The sequence below is a fragment of the Carcharhinus amblyrhynchos genome, chromosome 5 (assembly GCF_965287045.1).
Source record: "Carcharhinus amblyrhynchos chromosome 5, sCarAmb.v2.hapA, whole genome shotgun sequence".
Lineage (NCBI taxonomy): Eukaryota > Metazoa > Chordata > Chondrichthyes > Carcharhiniformes > Carcharhinidae > Carcharhinus > Carcharhinus amblyrhynchos.
In genome coordinates, this window is record NC_137328.1 from 3,934,318 (window position 1) to 3,955,385 (window position 21,068).

The window sequence follows — 21,068 nt, forward strand, 5'->3', positions numbered from 1 at the left end:
ACCAGTTGGGTCTCAGAATGGGGATCTCACGGGTGGAGCTCTGTTCGGCAGTAAGTGTATAGGGAGCCCTGCCGCAGAGAGTCTGCTGATCAACTGTTATTAATGAACACCTTTCTGTCTTTACTAAGGGGTCTCTGAAGTGGGGTACTTTTACACTCTGTAAATGGGCAACCCCTTATTGTTAAACAGTGACTGTCAAGTAGTGTTTCCTTCCAATCATCTTCATAATTAATAGATAAACATGTTGAAGGAAACAAATTCTGAAAAATGCCTCCATTGCGATTGTGACTGTGTTTGAAAGTCAGTATATTGGCTGTCCCGAGGTTGTGAAAGGCATTATAAGATTGCAAGTGATTCATCTTCCCTGCAGAACAGAAACAATAACTACTAAATCGTGGGGCAGCACGGCAGTATAGTAGTTAGCAGTGCTGCCTCACAGCGCCAGGAACCCAGGTTCGATTCCCAGTTTGCACATTCTTCCCATGTCTGCATGGGTTTCTTCTGGATGCCTCCCACAGTCCAAAAGATGTGCTGGTCATGCTAAATTCTCCCTCAGTGTACCCAAACAGGCGCAGGAGTGTGGTGCCTAGGGCATTTTCACAGCAACTTCATTGCAGTGTTAATGTAAACCTACTTGTGACAAAAATAAACTAACTTAATCTTAACTTAAACTCTGCAGTCCTGCCACATCCAGTCACGAATGGTGGTGGACAATTAAACAATTGGAAATATATTGGCCGTTCTTGCGCTATCGCTGTGTCAAAATCCGGAACGTCCTCCCTAACAGCACTGTGGGTATACCTACCCTCAGGGAGTGCAGCGGTTCAAGAAGACGACTCACGACCACCCTCTCGAGGGCGAGTAGGGATGGGTAATAAATGCTGACCCAGCCAGCGACACTCTTACCCCACAGCTGAACAATGAGAGGGGAATGCAAAATCTACTCCATGTCCCTGAAAGTACAATCCACTTGATTTGTTTACATATTTGAATGAAAAATGTGTAGGTGTTGGTACATTAGTCTGTTCATACTCCATGTTTAGTGACCCGTGGTGGGTTTCTTTGTGAAAGGTGATGCCAGTGGAATGAATTGAGAAGGCAGTGATTGTTTTAACACTGCAACAGGTTCAGGTCTTGGAAAGTGGGAGGAGAGGGAAAGAGTTCTTGTCTGCTCGGAACAATTGCTTCCCTGTTTAAAAGGAGCTTAAAGGAATGTTCAAGAAACAGTCACACTTTTTTGAACATAGTATTCCAGGCAGAAATGCAGGTTTCGATATTTGTTTTATGAAGGTTTTTTGAGTTTGTGTGTTCTGTGTGGTCTAACTTGAGCACAACAAACTCTTTCACCACGGCAGTTTTACATTCTCCAGCTTTCTGCTCTTTCCCTTGCCTGACGTGCTAATTTTGCTCCTTTTACCCCTGGCAAAAAGATTACATTATCCCTCTTCATCATTGCCATCCTCAATGTGCCAAAGCATTTTATAACCAATGAAGCACTTGTAAAAAAGGAGGAGGCATGGTGGCACAGGGCCAGGGACCCGAGTTCAATTCCTGGCTTGGGTCTCTGTCTGTGCAGAGTTTGCACATTCTCCTCATGTCTGTGTGGGTTTCCTCCAGGTACTCTGGTTTCCTCCCACAGTCTGAAAGATCTGCTGATTTAGATGGATTGGCCATGCTAAATTGACTCTAGTTTTGGGGGGATTGCAGGATAAATACATGGAGTTATAGGATCGGGTGGGATTGTCGGTGCAGGCTCGATGGGCCAAATGGCCTCTCTTACTGTAGGGATTCTATGAAGTACCTCTTGCAATTGTAGCCACAGTTAATATCATCGCTTCTCCTGCACTGTACCTAATTCCTCTTCAGCTTTGTGTCCCTTACTGATTTATTACCTTCCATACACTAATAGCAAGTGCCTGGGAGAGAGCAACAAAGTCCAGAGGAGGATGTATGGAAGGTAATAATTGGGTGGGGGGGGGTAGAGACAGACAGAGAGAGAGAGAGCGTTAGGGGCATGAACAGTGATGGAGATGGGCCAGACTGGAGATCACACCTCTGTGATCAGGTTAACCAATGCTTTGGTAATGTCCCTTCCTTGGTGTTACCACTGCCAGAAGAGACTAATTTTTCCATCCCTATCCTATCAGATAATAGGCACACTTCCCTCGAGCCTGTTCAATCATTCAGTGAGATCATGGTTGCTCTGCCACTTAACTCCACATTATCCATCTTTGCTGCATAAATCCTTTAAACCCCTCAATCTTCTATACTCAAGGAAGTACAAACCAGTTGTATAGAGCTTTGGTTAGCTGTATCTGTGTCACTGCATTCAGTTTTAGGTACCACACATCAGGAAGAATATATTAATAGTGGAGCTGAGGTGGGGTGCAACGCCAATTAAGGCAACATAGCAATTAGCACTGCTGCTTCACAGCACCAGGGTCCCGGGTTAAATTCCTGGCTTGGGTGTGGAGTTTGCATGTTCTCCTCTGCATGGGTTTCCTCCGGGTACTCTGGTTTTCTCTCTCAGTCCAAAGATGTGCCGGCTAGATGGATTGGCCATGGGAAATGTGCGAGGTTACAAGGATAGGGCAGGGGAGAGGATTTCTAAGGTATTCTGTTGGCGAGTTGGTGCAGATTCAAGAAGCCGAACATCCTCCTTTGCACAGTGGGGATTCTATAATTCAGCAGATGACTTAGAGGGATAAATTAAACTGGGCAAAAAAGCTGGCACTGATGGTGACCTTAAAATCTATCCGTGCATTCCAGCAGAGAGACAACAGCAAAGAAGTTGGGATGGTGATCTACATTTATTAGTCCCAACTCTGGCAATATAGTACACGCTATTCCAAAAGAGGAGAATCTGCCCTCTAGGAAGTTGTTGGGAAAATCCAACAATGGTTAGGAGGTCTTGAGGCCCAGGGGGTTGTGATGTCCTTGTCTCTGGACCTAAAGCTCTGCATTCAGGACCCGATGGCTGCAGGAGATCTGTTCATAATGTGACTGTTTGGGTGAATCATCAGCCTGTAAATCTTTCCAGTAAACTTGGCGGTAAGAGAGGGAGATATTCCCGATCGGCCATGCTGCACAAGGCATCGGCAAACCACTGCAGCACTTTGACAAGCGTAATCATGGGCCAATTGAAGGAAGACCACAGTCGCTAATCCCCACTTAGGGCATGGTGTTGGACAGGAGGGGAAGGAATCTAATGCGTGAATTTGTTTTGTGACTTGTTAACAGAAATATTGAAGTTTTGAGGTGATTGTGATGTTATTTATCAGAGGTGCAAAGGGATCTGGGTGTCCTCGTTCACAAGTCACAGAAAACTAGCGTGCAGCATAGCAGATAATAAAAAAAAGGTGAATGGAGTGTTGGCATTTAAAGCTGAAGGAATGGAATATAGGGGTAAGGAAGTGTTGTTGCAACTATACACGGCATTGGTGAGGCCACAGCTGGAGTATCATGCACAGTTTTGGTCCCCTTATTTGAGTGGCATTGGAGGCAGTTCAGAGGAGGTTCACTCGATTGATTCCAGAGATGAGGGGTTTGTTGTATGAAGAGAGATTGAACAGTTTAGGCCGTTTAGGTAGTTTCAATTTAGAAGAATGAGGGGAGATCAAATTGAGGTATACAAGATGTTAAAAGGTTTGGGTAAAGTACAGGTGGAACGGATGCTTCCTCTCGTGGGGCATTCTAGGACGAGAGGTCATAGTCTTAGGGTAAGTGGTAACAAATTTAGAATAGAGTTGAGGAGAAGCTACTTCTCCCAGAGGGTTGTGAATCTGTGGAATTCGCTATTCCAAAGTGCGGTGGATGCTGGGACAGTGAGTAAATTTAAGGAGGAGTTAGACAGATTTTTAAATGGTAATGGGTTGAAGGGTTATGGGGAGAAGGCAGGAAAATGGGGATGAGGAGCATATCAGCCATGATCGAATGGTGGAGCAGACGCGATGGGCTGTATGGCCTAATTTTGCTCCTTTATCTTATGAACTTATGATGAGTCCTTTTATTGCTTCTTAATTGGTAAATGGGGTTGTTTGTTTTAACTCTGGGATTAGTTTTATGATCCTGCATTGTTAGGAGAAAAGGTCATGTGTTTTGGGACATTTTGTTTTTCTTTCCAGTGAGTTGAAGGTTTCAGTTTTGAGAGTTCTGAGACTGCACGAGTTTTTTAGTTTTAGCAGGGACATCGAGCAAGAAAGAAGCTGAAGTCTCCCTCTCTCTCTCTCTCTCTCTCTCTCTTCTATTTGGAAATTCTGTTGGTTATCTCACAGCAACATTTTACCTTCTGGAAGGAAAATGAAGGCTTCAAAAAATTCAATTCCAGTCAAGTGAGATTTTAATCTATGCTGTGTTAAGCATGTGTAAAGGGTTTTGTTTATGAGAGGTTTTGGTTTGCTGCAACAGCTTTAACATTCAATTCAGTGTTGTTATGGGTGTTTTCTTTCTGTTTTTTTATTTGTAATTGATGAAAGGTATTGCTAACTTTCTATACATGTTAACTATATTCTTAAATAAACTTTGTTTGATAAAAGCGCTCTAGAGAGTTCATAAAAACACTGTTGTGCAGAAGGATGCCATTCGGCCCATTGAGTCAGCACCGACAACAGTTCCACTCAGGCCCTATCCCCGTTTAGTTACCCTGCTAATCACTCTAACCTATCACATCCCAGGACGCTAAGGATTCATTTAGCATGGCCAATCCACCGAACCTACTCATCTTTGGAGAGTGGGAGGAAACCAGAGCACCGGGGGGGGAAATCCCTGCAAACACAGGGAGAACGTTCAAATTCCACACAGACAGTGACCCAAGGCTGGAATTGAACCCGGGTCCCTGGTGCTGAGAGACAGCAGTGCTAACCACCGTGCCGCCCCTGAATCATACCTGAAATTAATTACATCATGCTCATCCGAGCCAAAGGCACGTTGCAAGGCTTAATCTTCATGCGGTCTCCATTAAGTACTTTGGAATTTCTAACCTGAACCACAACACTAGCAATATCCCGAAGCCAATGATTTGGGTGACTCAGTGAATGTGTCCAAACTTGAAATAACTATCGATTCCTCCCGCACGCAGCTCGATGATAACTGGGCATGTTTATGCCATCAGGTGTTGGAGAGTTTCAAAATCATGGACTACAGCCTGCTGTTGGGAATCCATAACTTGGACCTGGCGATCCGAGAGAAACAGAAGGAAGCAGAGAACCTCCAGACAGCCTCGGATGGGAAACGCCCCGGAGCGCAGAAGGTCTTGTACTCCACAGCCTTGGAATCTATACAGGGCGCGACAAAATCGGGGGAATCTGTTGGAACGGATGATATGTAAGTCCTGTCAAAATCTTCTTCTGTGTTTTGGCCAATATTCTCCTCGGTGAAACCAATTTATACACAGATGGGTCATGGGGTAGTAACATAACTGCTTCGCTTTCCATCTGAAGACAGGCACACAGGAATGGAATGATTATGCTTTGTTAATGGGCTAACCATTGACTAAAGAAAAGTTACAGCACAGAAAGAGGCAATTCAGCCCACTCCGTTTGCACTGGTCAAAGAGAAAGGGGGAAGAAAAGAAACTAGCTGCTCATTTAAATTCCAGCTTTATCAATTTCAAATCCCTCAGTGGCCATTTTTGAGAACTTGATTTTTATTCCTAGTTTGGGAAATATGCTTTTTCTTTTCTTCATAAGGTGACCCTGAAGTTGGTGCCAGATGTAACTCCAGTTTTTCACCAATGTGGTTGACTTTGATGCCTAACTGCCCAATGAAGAGTTCTAGCAAACCAGACCGTTCTAGCAGACGGCAAGAAGATAGAACATAGAACATTACAGCGCAGAACAGGCCCTTCGGCCCACGATGTTGCACCGACCAATTAAAAAGCAATGACCCTAACCTAAACCAATCCCTTTCCATCCATAAAGCTATCCACGGATCTCTTAAACGCCCCCAAACTAGGTGCATTTACAACTGCAGCAGGCAGGGCATTCCAATCCCTCACCACCCTCTGGGTAAAGAACCTACCTCTGACGTCCGTCCTATAACTACCACCCCTTAATTTAAAGCTATGCCCCCTCGTGCTAGCTTTCTCCATCCGAGGAAAAAGGCTATCACTGTCCACCCTATCTAAACCTCTAATCATCTTATATGTTTCAATAAGGTCTCCTCTTAGCCGCCTTCTTTCTAACAAAAACAACCTCAAATCCCTCAGTCTCTCCTCATAGGACCTCCCCTCCATACCAAGATGGTAGACCTTGGGGGGTAGCCATTAATTGGCAATGAGTAGGCCATGACCCAGTGGTGTTATCGCTAGATAAATAATTCAGGAACTCAACTAATATTCTGGGGACTTGGGTTCGAATCCCGCCATGGAGATTGTTGGAATTTGAATTCAATAAAAAATATCTGGAATTAAGAATCTACTGATGACCATGAAATCATTGTCAATTGTTGGAAAAATCCATCTATTTCAACAATGTCCTTTAGGGAAGGAAATCTGCCACCCCTACCTGGTCCGGACTACCTGTGACTCCAGAGCCACAGCAATGTGGTTGACTCTCAAGTGCCCTCTGAAATGGCCAAGCAAGACCCTCAGTTGCTCAGCAAAGCAGCTCACCACCATTTCTCAAGGGCAACTAGGGATGGGCAATAAATGCTGCCCCATGAAGAATAAAAAATAAAGAAACACTAGCCTGGCTGGGAATGCCCACCTTCCGAGAATGAAAACCTCAATTCAAACACCAACCAGAAATCCTCTGGTTTAATGTTTGTCTGCACTGAGTTAATCTCGACTGGAGTCATACAATTGTCTGCTTGAATAACAAGAGGTCAAGTTAAAGGTTTGCCTTAAGTAATGCGGATCATCCTGGTGACCATAACAATACATAATAGTATAGAAAATTAATTTTTGGGTCTTGATGAGAAATAAGAATAATGTGAATTGCTGTTACAGACCACAAATATGATTCTGGGTTCCATGGAAACTAAAATTTTTGGCATAGATTTTCTGCTAGTGTAAAGTTTGGATTGTTATATAAACTAGGTGGCACGGTGATTAGCACTGCTGCCTCTCAGCGCCAGGGTCCTGGGTTCAATTCCAGCCTCGGATCACCAACCGTGCAGAGTTTGCACATTCTCCCCATGTCTATGTGGGTTTCCTCCAGTTTCCTCCCACACTCCAAAGATACGCAGGTTAGGTGATTGGCCATGCTAAATTACTCCTTGGTTTCAGGGGGATTAGTAGGTTAAATATGTAGGGATTTGGAGATAAGGCCTGGGTGGGATTGTCATCGATGCAGACATGATGGGCTGAATGTCCTCCTGCTCTGTGGGGTTTCTATTCTATACTTTTGCAGGGAATGTTGCTGTGTCGATGAACTCCAGAGGATTTTGGATAAAGGCAAAATACTGCAGATGCTGGAATCTGAAATAAAAACAAGTAATACTGGAAAATCTCAGCAGATCTGTGTGCAGAGAGATTAGAGCCAATGTTTCATGTCTGGATGACCTTTTGTCAGAACAGGATTTTGAAAACTGTTCCCTGGAATGAATACAAAAGATTTGAGGATGTTTGGGCCTGGTGCAAAAGCAGGCATCGCTCACTCACACTCAAATTCCCTCAATCCTTGGCACCTACACTGGCATCTAAACTGTGGCGTTGCAGAAATCTACATTTTCAGGGAAATTCAGGATCTTGAATGGGACTTCAGCTCATTTCCTGCTGATATTAGGATCTGACTCAATTGGTCCCCTCGCACTGTCTCCCATGGTTAAGTCCAGTTTAACAACTTCGTTTTTGTCGTCCATTATTTTCAAATGGTTCACCTCTGGTTTTCAGACAAGTTTTGTTGCTTTTGCTTTATAAAATCATAGAATCCCTACAGTGCAGAAGAGACCATTCGGCCCACTGAGTCTTACCAACAGTCTGACTGACAGAGTGTCTTACCCAGGCCCTCTCCTCCACCCTATTCCTGCAACCCCACACATTTCCCTTGGCTAAACCATCTAATCTACGTATCTTGAGACAGTAAGGGACAATTTAGCACGGTTAATCCACCTGACCCACACGTCTTTGGAGTGTGGGAGGAAACTCGAGCACTCGGGGCTGGGTGGGGGGGAACCCAGGCAGCCAAATTGGTAAATAGGGTTGTTTGTATTAACTCTGGGATTAGTTTTAGGATCCTGCATCATTAAGAGTAAAGGTCAAATGTTGTAGGATTTTTGTTTTCTTTCCAGCGAGTTGAAGATTTCAGATTTTAGAGTTCTGAGACTGCAGTTTAGCTTTCAGTTTTAACAGGGACATCGAGCAAGAAAGAAGCTGAAGTCTCTCTCCCTCTCTCTGTCTCTCTCTCTCTCTCTCTCCGTCTCCTTGTTATATTTGGAAAATCTGCTGGTTATCTCACGCTTTGCCTTCCGGAAGGAAAGTGCAGGTTTCGAAGACTCAATTCCAGTCAAGTGAAATGTTAATCTGTGCTGCGTTAAACCTGTGAAAAGGGCTTTGTTTATGAGAGGTTTTGGTTTGTTGGAACAGTTTTAACATTCAATTCAGTGTTAATGCATTATTGTGGGTATTTTCTTTGTTAGTTTTTGCTTGTAATTGATATAAAAAAAAGTATTGATAATTTGCTTTCTATACATGTTAACTATATTCTTAAATAAACTTTGTGCTGCCCTGGCATTACTTAGACTGATTTCCAACCTATTGCTCGATAAATTGTGGTATATATCTCACTATTGTTTAGCTGATTAAGGACTTCACAGTTCCTGATGTGAGAGTGTTATCTCAGAAAGCCTTTCTAAAAGGCAAACACAAATGATTCCTATCTGAGGACGATGAGCTACGAGAGAGATTAGAGAGTTTAGGGTAGAGTTGAAGTGGAAGATATGTGACGTATTTAAGTGGGGGAACATATCAAGTATCTAATGGTGTAGATAAGCTGAGTCCGAAATATTGCTTAAACAATCAGTTGAAAGAAAAAGTACATTTGTAACATATAAACTTTTTTTTCACAAGTTTATATGTTACAAATGATTTTCAAAAGTTTATGACACAAAGATGATGTTTTTCAAAAGTTTATGACACAAAGATGATAAACATTTTAGTTTATTAGTCTGTCTCAATCGTTCATGCTGAATGTAATTGGATATTTCAGAAGGCAGTTCAAGGTTAGGTTGGTTAAATTTTTGGATCGAAAGGGTTGATGGGATGAATTCACTTTTACTCATTAACTTTCTTTTAACTGCATCTCTGTCATGGGCTGTTCGACAAAGAGCTTCTCCTGGCTCTTACCAATCAAGTAAAAAGTCTGACAACACCAGGTTTTTAGTCCAACCGATTTATTTGATAGTAAACGCACAAGCTTTCGGGTTAGTCCCTTCGTCAGGTGAATGGAGAGTTCTGGCCTCAGACAGAGCATATAAAGCACAGACAGTTTACAGAATGCTGATTAGAATGCGAATCTTTACACCAAACCTGCTGTTCAAGTCTTGCTGCTTTCAAGACAATTATGTGGAATAGGCTGTTTGATTTTGCCAAAGTGTCTTAATTAAAATCAAGATGGGACTGGGAGTTCAAAGCGATTTAAGCTGACGTTCATATATTATGTTAGAATAATGCAGTTGTACACGGAGATTAAATGAATGGAAAAATGTGCTGTTTTTTTTTGGATATATATTTTCTTTAGTTTAGCCAGCACAGTAAACCTATTTCACTTTGGAGCAGCTGTTGCTGCTTTACTTTGTGTTCACTTCTTAGCTCAGTGCATCCACTCATTGGTCTTGTTATTGGCAGCAAGGTCAGGGACACAGACATTCTGCTGGCTTTAATAACAGGATCTCCGAAGAATTTCTTCCTTTTTCAAGCCCACTCAGTGGGGGACCCTAGGGCTCAATCCCCAAGAAGGAGAAGGGGAGTGATAGATTGGGGCTTGTGGGTGTGGCGATGATTGTGAATGACCTGATGAGTACAGGATGACAAATGCTTAAAAAAAAAGTATTTTTTTCCTGCAACTCTCCAGTTTTGTACAATCAAATGGGTATTGACAATTTAACCCTGAGTTCAGTACGTTCCTGGTGAATCAGTTGTTGGGCCAAGAATTCCTGGAGACTAACTCCAATTGTGAGTGAGAGTGAGTAAGTTTGAGTAGGCAATAAGTAAGCAATTCCTACATCAGAGTATCGAATACATTGGTTGTAAAAAAAAGTTCTGAGTTACCTTGTGGTTGTGAAAGGCACCATATCAATGCAATTTCTTTACTGCCTCTCTAGACTAGAGATGGTGATAAAACATGATTCTAATTTGGTAAATCCTTGGCTTGAATCAGATAGATTGGCCTTGCTAAATCGCCCTTCAGTGTCCAAAGATGTGTAGGTTAGGTGGATTAGCCGCAGTAAGTGTGTGGGGTTACAGGGATAGGGCAGGAGAGAGCACCTGGATGAGATGCTTTGTCAGAGAGCTGGTGGAGAATTGATGGGCTGAGTGGCCTCCTTCTGCACAATAGGGATTTTCTGATTTATGATCCAGCCAGCCTGTTATACACCAAGTCTGACCATCAGTACAGGAAAATCCTCTGAGATGTGAATCCGTTGACTAGTTTGATATGGGCAAAGTAAAAAAATGTCTGTTTTATTTCCCCGTCCACCTCCTCTGTCAAATAATTGCAGCTATTATTTATCTTTTCCTGTTACTTATTCTTCTTCTTTTGTTGCAGGATGGGTGGAATACCAGCCAAAAACAGTAAAGGAGAAAGACTTCTACTTTACATGGCCATTATCGATATCCTACAGTCTTACAGGTATTGACTGCATGCGTAGAATTATTTTCTGTGGGATTTGTGTTTCCATTGTCCCAGCCTGGCCATTTACATGAGTGAAAGTGAGGATTGCGTACACAGCACAGCTACAAGTTAGCTATTGATGTCTTGAAGGTTTTGTTTGCCAAAATGGGGATGGACGTTGAATTGAAACCTGAAAGTTTAGGCTCTGATTCAGTACTTCCTCTTTCCTATTCCTTCACCCAGGCCCACGTTGGTTATTAAGGTCTTGGATCCTTCTAATTTTAAATGGTTTACGACAGAAATATCCAAGCTTTTCCTTAATCGACCACAGACTGGTGAATATCCTGGAGATTGAATCACAGAATCTCCACGCACACACAGTGACCCAAGCCGGGAATCAAACCTGGATCCCTTGCCCTTAGAGGCAGCAGTGCGAACCACTGAGTCACCCAAGTGAACGAATGTTTTCATTTCATTTGCACACCTACTTGAAATTGCCAACACTCTCAGACGCTGGGGTTCTGACTGTGACAGGACAGTGAGATCCATACAAGTTCATCCCAGACAAATCCAGCCGATAAGAAATAGAAATCCCTGATGGAGCTGATTTGCTGAGATTTCTTGGCCTGGTTTAGTGGGGATCTGGGGGCAAACCGGTTTAGATCACTCCCCCAGTCTTCAGCTCAAACCTGCTAAGTGGGGCTGAGTTGAACATTTTAGTCTCACAAACCCGGGTGCAGCCAATAGTGAGAATTCACCAGGCAACAGTAACAAAGGGAAATGCCAATGTTAGGGTCAAAGATAGGGAAACACAGACTAGACTGGGAGGCTGTTTCATACAAAGAACAAAGAAAATCACAGCACAGGAACAGGCCATTCAGCCCTCCAAGTTTGCACCGACCATGCTGCCTGATTGTAGTAAAGCCCCCTACTCTTTTGAGGACCACATTTCTTCTCTATTCCCATCCTATTAATATATTTGTCAAGGTGTCCCTTAAAAGTCACTACCGTATCTGCTTCCATGAGCTCCCCGACAGTGAATTCCAGGCAGCCACCACCCTCTGTGTAAAAAAAAACTTGCCCTGTACATCTCCTTTAAACCTTGCCCCTCCCATCTTAAACCTGTGCCCCCTAGTATTTAACTCTTCCACCCTGGGAAAAAGCTTCTGACTATCCACTCTGTCCATGCCTCTCATAATCTTGTAGACTTCTATCAGGTCACCACTCAACCTCCATCATTCCAGTGAGAACAAACCAAGTTTCTCCAACCTCTCCTCATAGCTAATGCCCTCCATGTCGGGCAACATCCTGGTAAATCTTTCCTGTACCCTCTCCAAAGCCTCCACATCCTTCTGGTAGTGTGGTGACCAGAATTGAACACTATATTCCAAGTGTGGCTTAACTAAGGCTCTATAAAGCTGATGTCATCTTTCGCACAGAAATTGGACAGCATGGTGGCACAATTGTTAGCATTGCTGCTTTACAGGGACCCAGGTTCAATTCTGGCCTCGGGTCACAGTCTGCAGATACTGCATGTTCTCCTCGTGTCTGTGTGGGTTTCCTCCAGGTGCTCCGGTTTCCTCAGTAGGGTCTGTGTGGAATTGTGATCGGTGCAAACTCGATAGGCTGAATGGCCTCCTTCTGCACTGTTGGGATTCTGTGAACGTCTCCTTTTCAGAAAAGTAAATTTATTGTTCATGTTTTTAAGTTGCAATATTTCAATGATAAATCTCTACCGCAGCGTAGTAAACCTTTTAATTTATTTATTCGAAGCAGCAGTTCATAGCTGCAATTAATTTCAGCTTTTAAGTACTTAACTAATTAATTTCTTCTCCAAACAGGTTCATTAAGAAGCTGGAACACTCTTGGAAAGCTCTTGTCTATGATGGCGTATGTTTATATTTCATTTATCTTTATGACTAAAGTAGCATTAAGTGAACGGTTGTAATTACTAAATGTATTTAATAGCAGAGACAAAAGGATAATGCCCCAAAGGGGAGCAAGAGAGTTGAAGGAAACACTCAGCATATTTCCATCATTGTAATTCTGTGTAAGTTAGTAAGGGTACAAAAGTGATCATTCGCTGAGCAGTACCTGCACTCATACCACCAGGGCTGCAGATTTAGAACATATACTTCACCCTAAGTTGTCCATAGTCTCCTGACTTTCCTCTTACCCCTACTTATTTAATCCTCTCAGCGTATCCTTCTATTCCTTTCTCTCTCAAGTCTCCATCTAGCTTCCCTTAAACACAACAACTGATCATCTCAACCACTCACAGTAGCAGCAAGTTCCACATTCTCCCCACTCTCTGGGTGAAGAGGTTTCTCCTGAATTCCATATTGGATTTATTATTGACTGTCCTTTTATAAGCTGTGAGAAAATTGCTTGTTGTTTGTGAAGGATATCATGCAAGGTGACATGGTTTGAGCTCTAGTTAGTCCTGGTGTGTGAATGTTTTCAACGTGTTCATGGTTACATCATCCTGTTCGCTGTTTTCTGATTTGCAGTCTTTGTAGGATTGCAGTTTTGTGATGATTGCTGTCTTCAGTTGTTTAGAATGTCAAATCGTAGAATCCCTGCATTATAGAAGGAGGCCATTCAGCCTACCGAGTTTGCACCGATCATAATTCCACCCAGACCCTATTCCCGTAGCCCCACATATTCACCCTACTAATCCCCCCAAAGCTAGGGTTAAATTAGCATGGCCAATCAACCAAACCCACACATCTTTGGAGTGTGGAAGAAAACCAGAGCACCTGGAGGAAACCCACACAGACACGAGGGGAATGTGCAAACTTCACACAGACAGTGACTCAGGGCCATCCTGTCTTTTTTTTTAATTTCTCTTATTATGGCCAGTCACCATCTATCAGTTAAGAAAGCCCACCAACGCCTCTACTTTCTCAGAAGGCTAAGAAAATTTGGCATGTCAGCTACGACACTCACCAACTTTTACAGATGCACCATAGAAAGCATTCTTTCTGGTTCCATCACAGCTTGGTACGGGCTCCTGCTCTGCTGAAGACCACAAGGAACTACAAAAGGTCACGAGTGCAGCCCAATCCATCACACAAACCAGCCCCCCATCCATTGACACTGTCTACACTTCCCGCTGTCTCAGCAAAGCAGCCAGCATAATTAAGGACCCCATGCGTCCCGGACATTCTCTCTTCCACCTTCTTTCTTTGGGAAAAAGATATAAAAGTCTGAGGTCACGTACCAAGCGACTCAAGAACAGCTTCTTCCCTGCTGCTGTCAGACTTTTGAATGGGCCTACTTCGCATTAAGTTGCTCTTTCTCTACACCCTAGCTATGACTGTAACACTACCCTCAGCACTCTCTCCTTTCTGCTTTGTCTAGTGCACAAGAAACAATACCTTTCACGGTACGTTGATACATGTGACAATAATAAATCAAATCATATTTCCAAAAGATTCTGGTGAAGATTTGGTTTGAGTATCAAATGGGATCTTCCATTCTATTCGTCATCATTTTCCTTCAAATAATCAACCCCTTCAGCACTATGTTATAAATACTGCGCTCACTGTTAGGAAGCTTCAGTGTTTGTCCATTTAAAATAAACCGATTGTCCAATAAATGTTCCATTCTGGTGTTCCAAGTATAGGATCAATAGTATTCCTACTGTGCAGAAGGAAGCCATTCGGCCCATTGAGTCTGCACCAGCAACAATCCCACCTAGGCCCTATCCCTGTCACTCCACATATTTACCCTGTTAATCCCGCTAGCCTACACACCCCGGGATACTATGGGGCAATTTAGCATGGCCAATCCACCTAACCCGCATATCTTTGGACTGTGGAAGGAAACGGGAGCACCCGGTGGAAACCCACGCAGACACGGGGAGGACGTGCAGTCTCCGCACGGACAAGTGACCCAAGCTGGGAATTGAACCACGGTCCCTGGAGCTGTGATGCAGCAGTGCTAACCACTGTGCCACCGTGCCGCCTATATTGGATAGCTAGTGCTTCAGTGGAAAGCATTCTGCATCATCTATTTAAAGGCAGATTGAATGTGACAATGTTTGACAGTGATATTATCCGGAATGTCATCTAGCAAGTTGTAACTAGGTTTTTAACCTCACTCTTCGGTTCAAATAAAGGAGATTGAGATTCAGAAACAGGCGAATTGATCCCAGTCAGTACTGGTGATGACACTGAGATTAGAAACATTTTCTTGGGCAACGTCAGTTTGAGAATGGAAGACTGTTTTATTTTAATTCATTCCTGGGACATGGGCTTTGCTGGCTGGGCCAGTATTTATTCCCCATCTCTAGTTACCCGAGAGCAGTTGTGAGTCAACCACATTGCTGTGGCTCTGGAGTCACATGTAGGCCAGACCGGGTAAGGACAGCAGATTTCCTTCCCTAAAAGGACATTAGAGAACCAGATGGGTTTTTCCGACGAGCAGCAATGGTTTCGTGGTCATCAGTAGATTCTTAATTCCAGATTTTTAAAAACTGAATTCAAATTCCGTTATCTGCCGTGGTGGGATTCGAACCCGGGTCCCCAGAACATTAGCTGAGTTTCTGGATTAATAATTTAGCCATAGTACCACTAGGTCACCGCCTTCCCTGCCAGAGTATTAATGCTATTTATTGATGTCATTTGTTTAGGAATACCATTAAAAGTAATTCACAGTACTACATCTCTCAACTCTAGTTCTTAGCATGGGAATTTACCCATTCAGATGTGACAGTTCTTTGACAGAGCGCACTGCAGCACAAACAGTAGAGTAGACCCGATGGGCCGAATGGCCACCTCCTGCACTGTAGGGATCCTAAAGGGTAGGAAGGCAAGTGTCCAATTTTAAAAGTTAAAAGTTTATTATTAGTCAGAAGTAGGCTTACATTAACACTGCAATGAAGTTACTGTAAAAAAAAAATCCTCTAGTCTCCACACCTGTTTGGGTTACACTGAGGGAGAATTTAGCATGGCCAATGCACCTAACCAGCACGTCTTTCAGACTGTGGGAGGAAACTGGAGCACCCGGAGGAAACCCACGCAGACATGGGGAGAATGTGCAAACTCCACACAGACAGTGACCCAAACCGGGAATTGAACCCGGGTCCCTGGCGCTGTGAGATGGCAGTGCTAACCACTGTGCCACCGTGCTGCCCCAGTTTGCACCATTGCTGAGCTCTATCAAATTGGGGAAAAGTGGGCTGTGGTAAGACAACTTACTTTATGGTCACTGGCCAATTCAGGAGGCTTTCGCAATGGCTGAGTACATCCCCAGTGCCGTGCAGACTGCAAGGAGTGACTTTGTGCAGTTTGCCCCCCTGATAGAACATCCCTAAACGAATGTCAAGGAAGATAAAACTGGCCAACATCTACTTGGAGCCCCGTGCAATCCGTTCCTTTGCCACAGTTTCTGGGGACAGTCTCGCTGAGCCGTATTGTGGTGGGGCGTTTGTGCTTCATTATTTATAAATCTCTTTTATCTTTCCACAGGATTCTGTATCGGTCCATAGACCAGGATTCTACGCTGATCGGTTTTTGAAGTTCATGAGTAGTCGAGTATTTAAGAAGACCTTATGTGAGTATCAGGAAAATATTTGATGTTTCACTGTTGTCTTCCCTGTTTTAATATGCTGACAAGTACTGAATATATTTGCGTGCATTTTTATAGAACCAGCTAACGCGAGGGGAGGCCAATTGGCCCATCGTGGCTGTGCTAGCTCTGTGAAAGAGCTATCCAGTCAGTCCCACTCTTTTCCTTCTTCATAGACATGGAAGTTCTAGCTTGTCAGCTACTTATCCATTCTGCTTCCACCAGCTTCTCACAGTCTGGTTCATCACACCTCACTGGGTGGCACAGTGGTTAGCACTGCTGCTTCACAACTCCAGGGACCTGGGTTCGATTCCCGGCTCGGGTCACTGTCGTGTCTGTGTGGGTTTCCTCCAGGTGCTCCGATTTCCTCCCACAGTCCAAAGATGTGCGGGTTAGGTTGATTGACCATGCTAAAATTGCCCCTTAGTGTACTAGGATGCTTAGGTTAGAGGGATAGCGGGTAAAATATGTAGGGATATGGGGGTAGGGCCTGGGTGGGATTGTGTTCGGTGCAGACTCGATGGGCCGAAGGGCCTCTTTCTGCACTGTAGGGTTCTAAAATTCACTGCGTGAAAACAAATTCTTCTTATTTTTCCTCTGGTTACTTACCTTAAATCCGTAAAATAAAACCAAAATACTGCAGATGCTGGAGATCTGAAAGAAAAACAAGTGCTGGAAAATCTCAGCAGGTCAGGCAGCATCTGTGTGGAGAGAAGAATGAGCGGTTAATGATTTGAGTCCAATGTGACTCTTCAGAGCTGGAACTTGGCTCTAAAGAAGAGGCACATACTTTAGAATTGCGAGACTCCTTAAGAAGTCTCACAATACCAGGTTAAAAGTCTAACAGGTTTATTTGGAATCACGAACTTTGGAAGCACTGCCCCTTCATCAGGTGAGTGGAGAGGTAGGTTTTAGTTGGAATGTGAGTCTTTTCAGGTAACCAAGTCTTTCCAGGTACAGAGTGCGAGTGGAGTGAGGGATTATCTTCTGAAGAAGAGGCATATTGGACTTGAACCGTTCTCTCTGTTTCACTCTCCGCTGATGACTGGCTGAAAAAGAAGGGTAAATGGAGGCAGGTGATATGTGGATCCCTGAAAGAACGATGATGGTGAATATTTGTATCAATTGACGAGACCTGACCTATATCAGGGAATGCAGTCTGGTCTGTGCAACCTGGGAGGAGTGTGAGGAATACATTACAGTTTAAAAGAAGTTGGTTTTATCTCACTAAATAAATAACTCGATGAAGCTGTAGTCCTTGAAGCAGATTTGCCCTGAATATGGATACACAGTAAGGGTTCCAGACCGTGTGAATTGAAACATGAAGCACAGAATCAGGCCATTTGGCCCATCAAGCCTGTACTGATTCTCCATCAGGGCATCTTGTCCAGCCCTCCCCAACCCCTGCACTATCCCCATAACCCTTACCCCGCTAATTCCCTAACCTACACATAATGAGACACTAAGGGGATTACCATTCAACCTAATATAATAAACTCTCCCTCAGTGTATCCGAACAGGCGCCAGAGTGCACCGACTAGGGGATTTTCACAGTAACTTCATTGAAGTGTTAATGTAAGCCTACTTATGACACTAATAAAACTTTTAAAGCAATGAGAACCAACTGCTGCCTCCTCTCCAAGAGGAAAGTATTCAGTGCTGCCTTATTGTGGGATTAATTTATTTATTTTAAGTTGTCTTTCAAATGGAATTGTTGAGTTGTCCTGTTTTCACTTCCACAGCTTTGCGGCCGTCTCCTTCGAAGAAAGCTCGTAACTCCATTCCGGCTATTAAATACATAGGACAGGAGGTTATGTCCTCTGGACCAATACTGGATGCGACTGAGAGCAAGAATGAGCTGCTATCTGGAACCAGGAGTTATTGTAGCCTTGATGGAGAAGGTGAGGCATTGCGCTTGGGTTTAAATTAGTGATGTGGTGTGCTAATTTCCTCAATGATGATCAGTGTCGCATTGCCACTGCTGTATCCGCTTATTTGCACCAAGTTTCTCCGGTACCTGTCTCGTCCAGTCTCGGGGTAAAATCTAGGCAGCGTAGCTGTCTCCAACACCAAGTGTCAAAGTCTAAGACATTTGTCTTGAATGAGACCATGATGGATTGAGTTATAAGGAGAGGCTGGATAGACTGAGACTTTTTTCTCTGGAGCATTGGAGACTGAGGTGTGATTTTATAAAGGTCTACAAAATAAAGAAGGGCATAGATCAGCTGGATAATCAATATCTTCCCCCAGAGGTAGGGGAGTCTAAAACTAGAGAGCATAGGTTTAAGGTGAGAGGGGAGAGATACAGAAGTATCCAGAGGGGCAATTTTTTCACACAGAGGATGGTGAGTGTCTGGAACAAGCTGTCAGAGGTAGTAGTAGAGGCAGGTTCAATTTTGTCTTTTTAAAAAGCATTTAGACAGTTACATGGGTAAGATGGGTATAGAGAGATATGGGCCAAATGCGAGCAATTGTCACTAGCTTAGTGGTTGAAAAAATAAGGGTAACGTGGACAAGTTGGGCTGAAGGGTCTGTTTCCATGCTGTAAATCTCTATGACGTTACGCCGCCTTTTTTTATTGCACTGGTTGCTGTCGAGCAGTTTGAAAGTAAAAGTCCAACAGTCTGATTGAACATGACAGGCCAGGGAGATGGTCAGTGTCCAAGGAAAATGGTGGTGGAAGGAAGTGGTGGTGGTGGTATCCAAGCGGGTTGGGAGGGGGCAGGTGTCCTATGAGGTCAGGGTGCTTCTGGACAATTGTTGTGCAAGTGCTTATCTGAGATGTTCAGAGAGGGATTCCCCAGCGCATCTATAGGGTACCCCTACACCGCCCACCCCATCCCCCCCAAGTCTGACAGTGGGAAGTTACAGCCCAATATTTGTTATTGGGAGTTCTAAGACTGATATGCAGCTACTCTCCCCTTGTAAATGGAAGATTAACTAGTTAATCTTCTTTGCAAACAGAATTTAGATTCAGCATTTCCTTTTCTGGGAACATGGCAAGCTTCACCTCAAAATATTTTATAAGCTTTTAAATCAAAATTCCCTTTGTTTATTTAAACATAGGATAGTTCCAAGCATATCCAATGTGGAATAGCCCTGTATGAATGATTTTCTTTCTCTGACAATGGGGCACTCTAGGACGTGTAACCTCTTTAATCCATTTGTTCGTAAACATTTTCTGCTTGAACACCTAACATGTAATCTGACTGAGCTTGTAAATGAGCTAAGTCTTTTCAAAGATTTCCATGGTATTGGATGAGGCCAGAAGCTGTACACGGCTGAGTGTGTGTAGTAATCACCTGAAGTAGGGAAAGGGTTAATAGATTTTGTACCTAGAATATGTCACAAACATAACCCTTTATCATGACTGATCTTCTCAAGTTTATATTGCTTAAGTGCTTCTGGCAGTAATATAAGTTATTTGTTCAAGTATTACATGCTTTAACTTTCATTTTTACAAGGACAGTTAGTTTCATGTGGCTGTTACTTTGTAGACTTTGCACATCTTACCTGTGTGTTAGTTGGACATCGTTACACAGATGGTAGTTTTCGATTCCGGCTTTTGACAGCTGCTGATGGCAGATCGCGATACCGGCTTTTAACAGGAAGAGTCCTGCTGGGACAGCCACGATCACACAAGTAATTTCAAAGACAGGGGTGCCAGTACTGCTGCAGAAGGGGTTTTGAAACGTGACTGCTTTAAGCCTGTGTCATGACGGCAGCTGGACAGTAAATTGTGATTAAATCTGGGGCTGCATCACAACCAAGGAAGGGAGACCCGGAGTTCTGGCCGGAATGGGAAACTTGTGTCGTGATTGACACTGAGACTCATGATGTATAAATGCCCACTTGTGTTTGTGTTCTGTGAGAAGTTTGGTAGTCCCTGCTTCTCCCAAAATTCTGGAATACACCCCAGAGTTTTGAAATAAAACCCACTCTATTTTGACTCACTAACAGTCTCATTTTACCTACAACAGACCTCAAACTGAAATTAGTTTAGGATTGTCAAGTTCTGCCCTTGGTGGGAAGAGGCAGCCGAAAATCCATTGGCTTTCTCCCGGAGCGGAAAATTCTTTCTTCTCGTTTTTCAGGAGGCTAAATGGAAAATGGACCTGAAAGAACTCTCCCATGTTGTTGGGCATTGGACCTTTATGGTTGGAGGAAAAATGTAACTCTAGGAATCTAATTAGTCCAGATGCCCCCTGCTCAAGCCCCAAAAACCTCCCAATTCTTCCTATTTAATTTGTCTTTTGAATCTGCTTCCACTATCATTTCAGGGGGGTGGCACACTGGTTAGCACTGCTGCCTCACAGCGCAGGGGCCCAGGTTCAATTCTGGCTGCCACTATCGCATTCCACATCACAACAACTCGCTGCGTAATTCTTTCCGATCCTCATGCTGCCTCTCACTCTTTTGCTTTCAGTCTGTCTCCTCTGCACGCTGTAAAGATTTGATGACAAACTGCACTTGAAAGACTTTGGTCAGCAGACGTGCCTTAAATAATAGACGTTTATTTTTATTTTACTGTTGCTATTTCGGTGCGCGCTTGTACTGTGTCATTGTGCAATTAAAATTAGCTGTGCTGCCTTTTTGTTCGTTAAAAGGATCCAGATGGCACAGTAGCGACTGCTGGGTGTGTTTGGACACCATTCAGCAGTTTATGTATGTGTACGAATCCAAAACTACTCCCACTGCACCTATCGTCTCCCCCACTGTTCCAAT

General features: G+C 43.6%; 1 protein-coding gene across 8 annotated transcripts in view; it reads left to right on the forward strand.

The window, feature by feature from the left end:
- The window catches only part of pip5k1ba (phosphatidylinositol-4-phosphate 5-kinase, type I, beta a), a 103,129-nt gene that overhangs the window by 53,198 nt on the left and 28,863 nt on the right, over positions 1 to 21,068 (forward strand). For all 8 annotated transcript variants that reach the window (XM_080188356.1, XM_080188355.1, XM_080188358.1 and 5 more), the window contains exons 8-12: positions 5,111 to 5,322; positions 10,704 to 10,787; positions 12,611 to 12,659; positions 16,244 to 16,328; positions 18,086 to 18,244. In XM_080188356.1, coding sequence (XP_080044482.1) covers positions 5,111 to 5,322; positions 10,704 to 10,787; positions 12,611 to 12,659; positions 16,244 to 16,328; positions 18,086 to 18,244 — 589 coding nt within the window. The remainder of the gene's footprint in view (positions 1 to 5,110; positions 5,323 to 10,703; positions 10,788 to 12,610; positions 12,660 to 16,243; positions 16,329 to 18,085; positions 18,245 to 21,068) is intronic.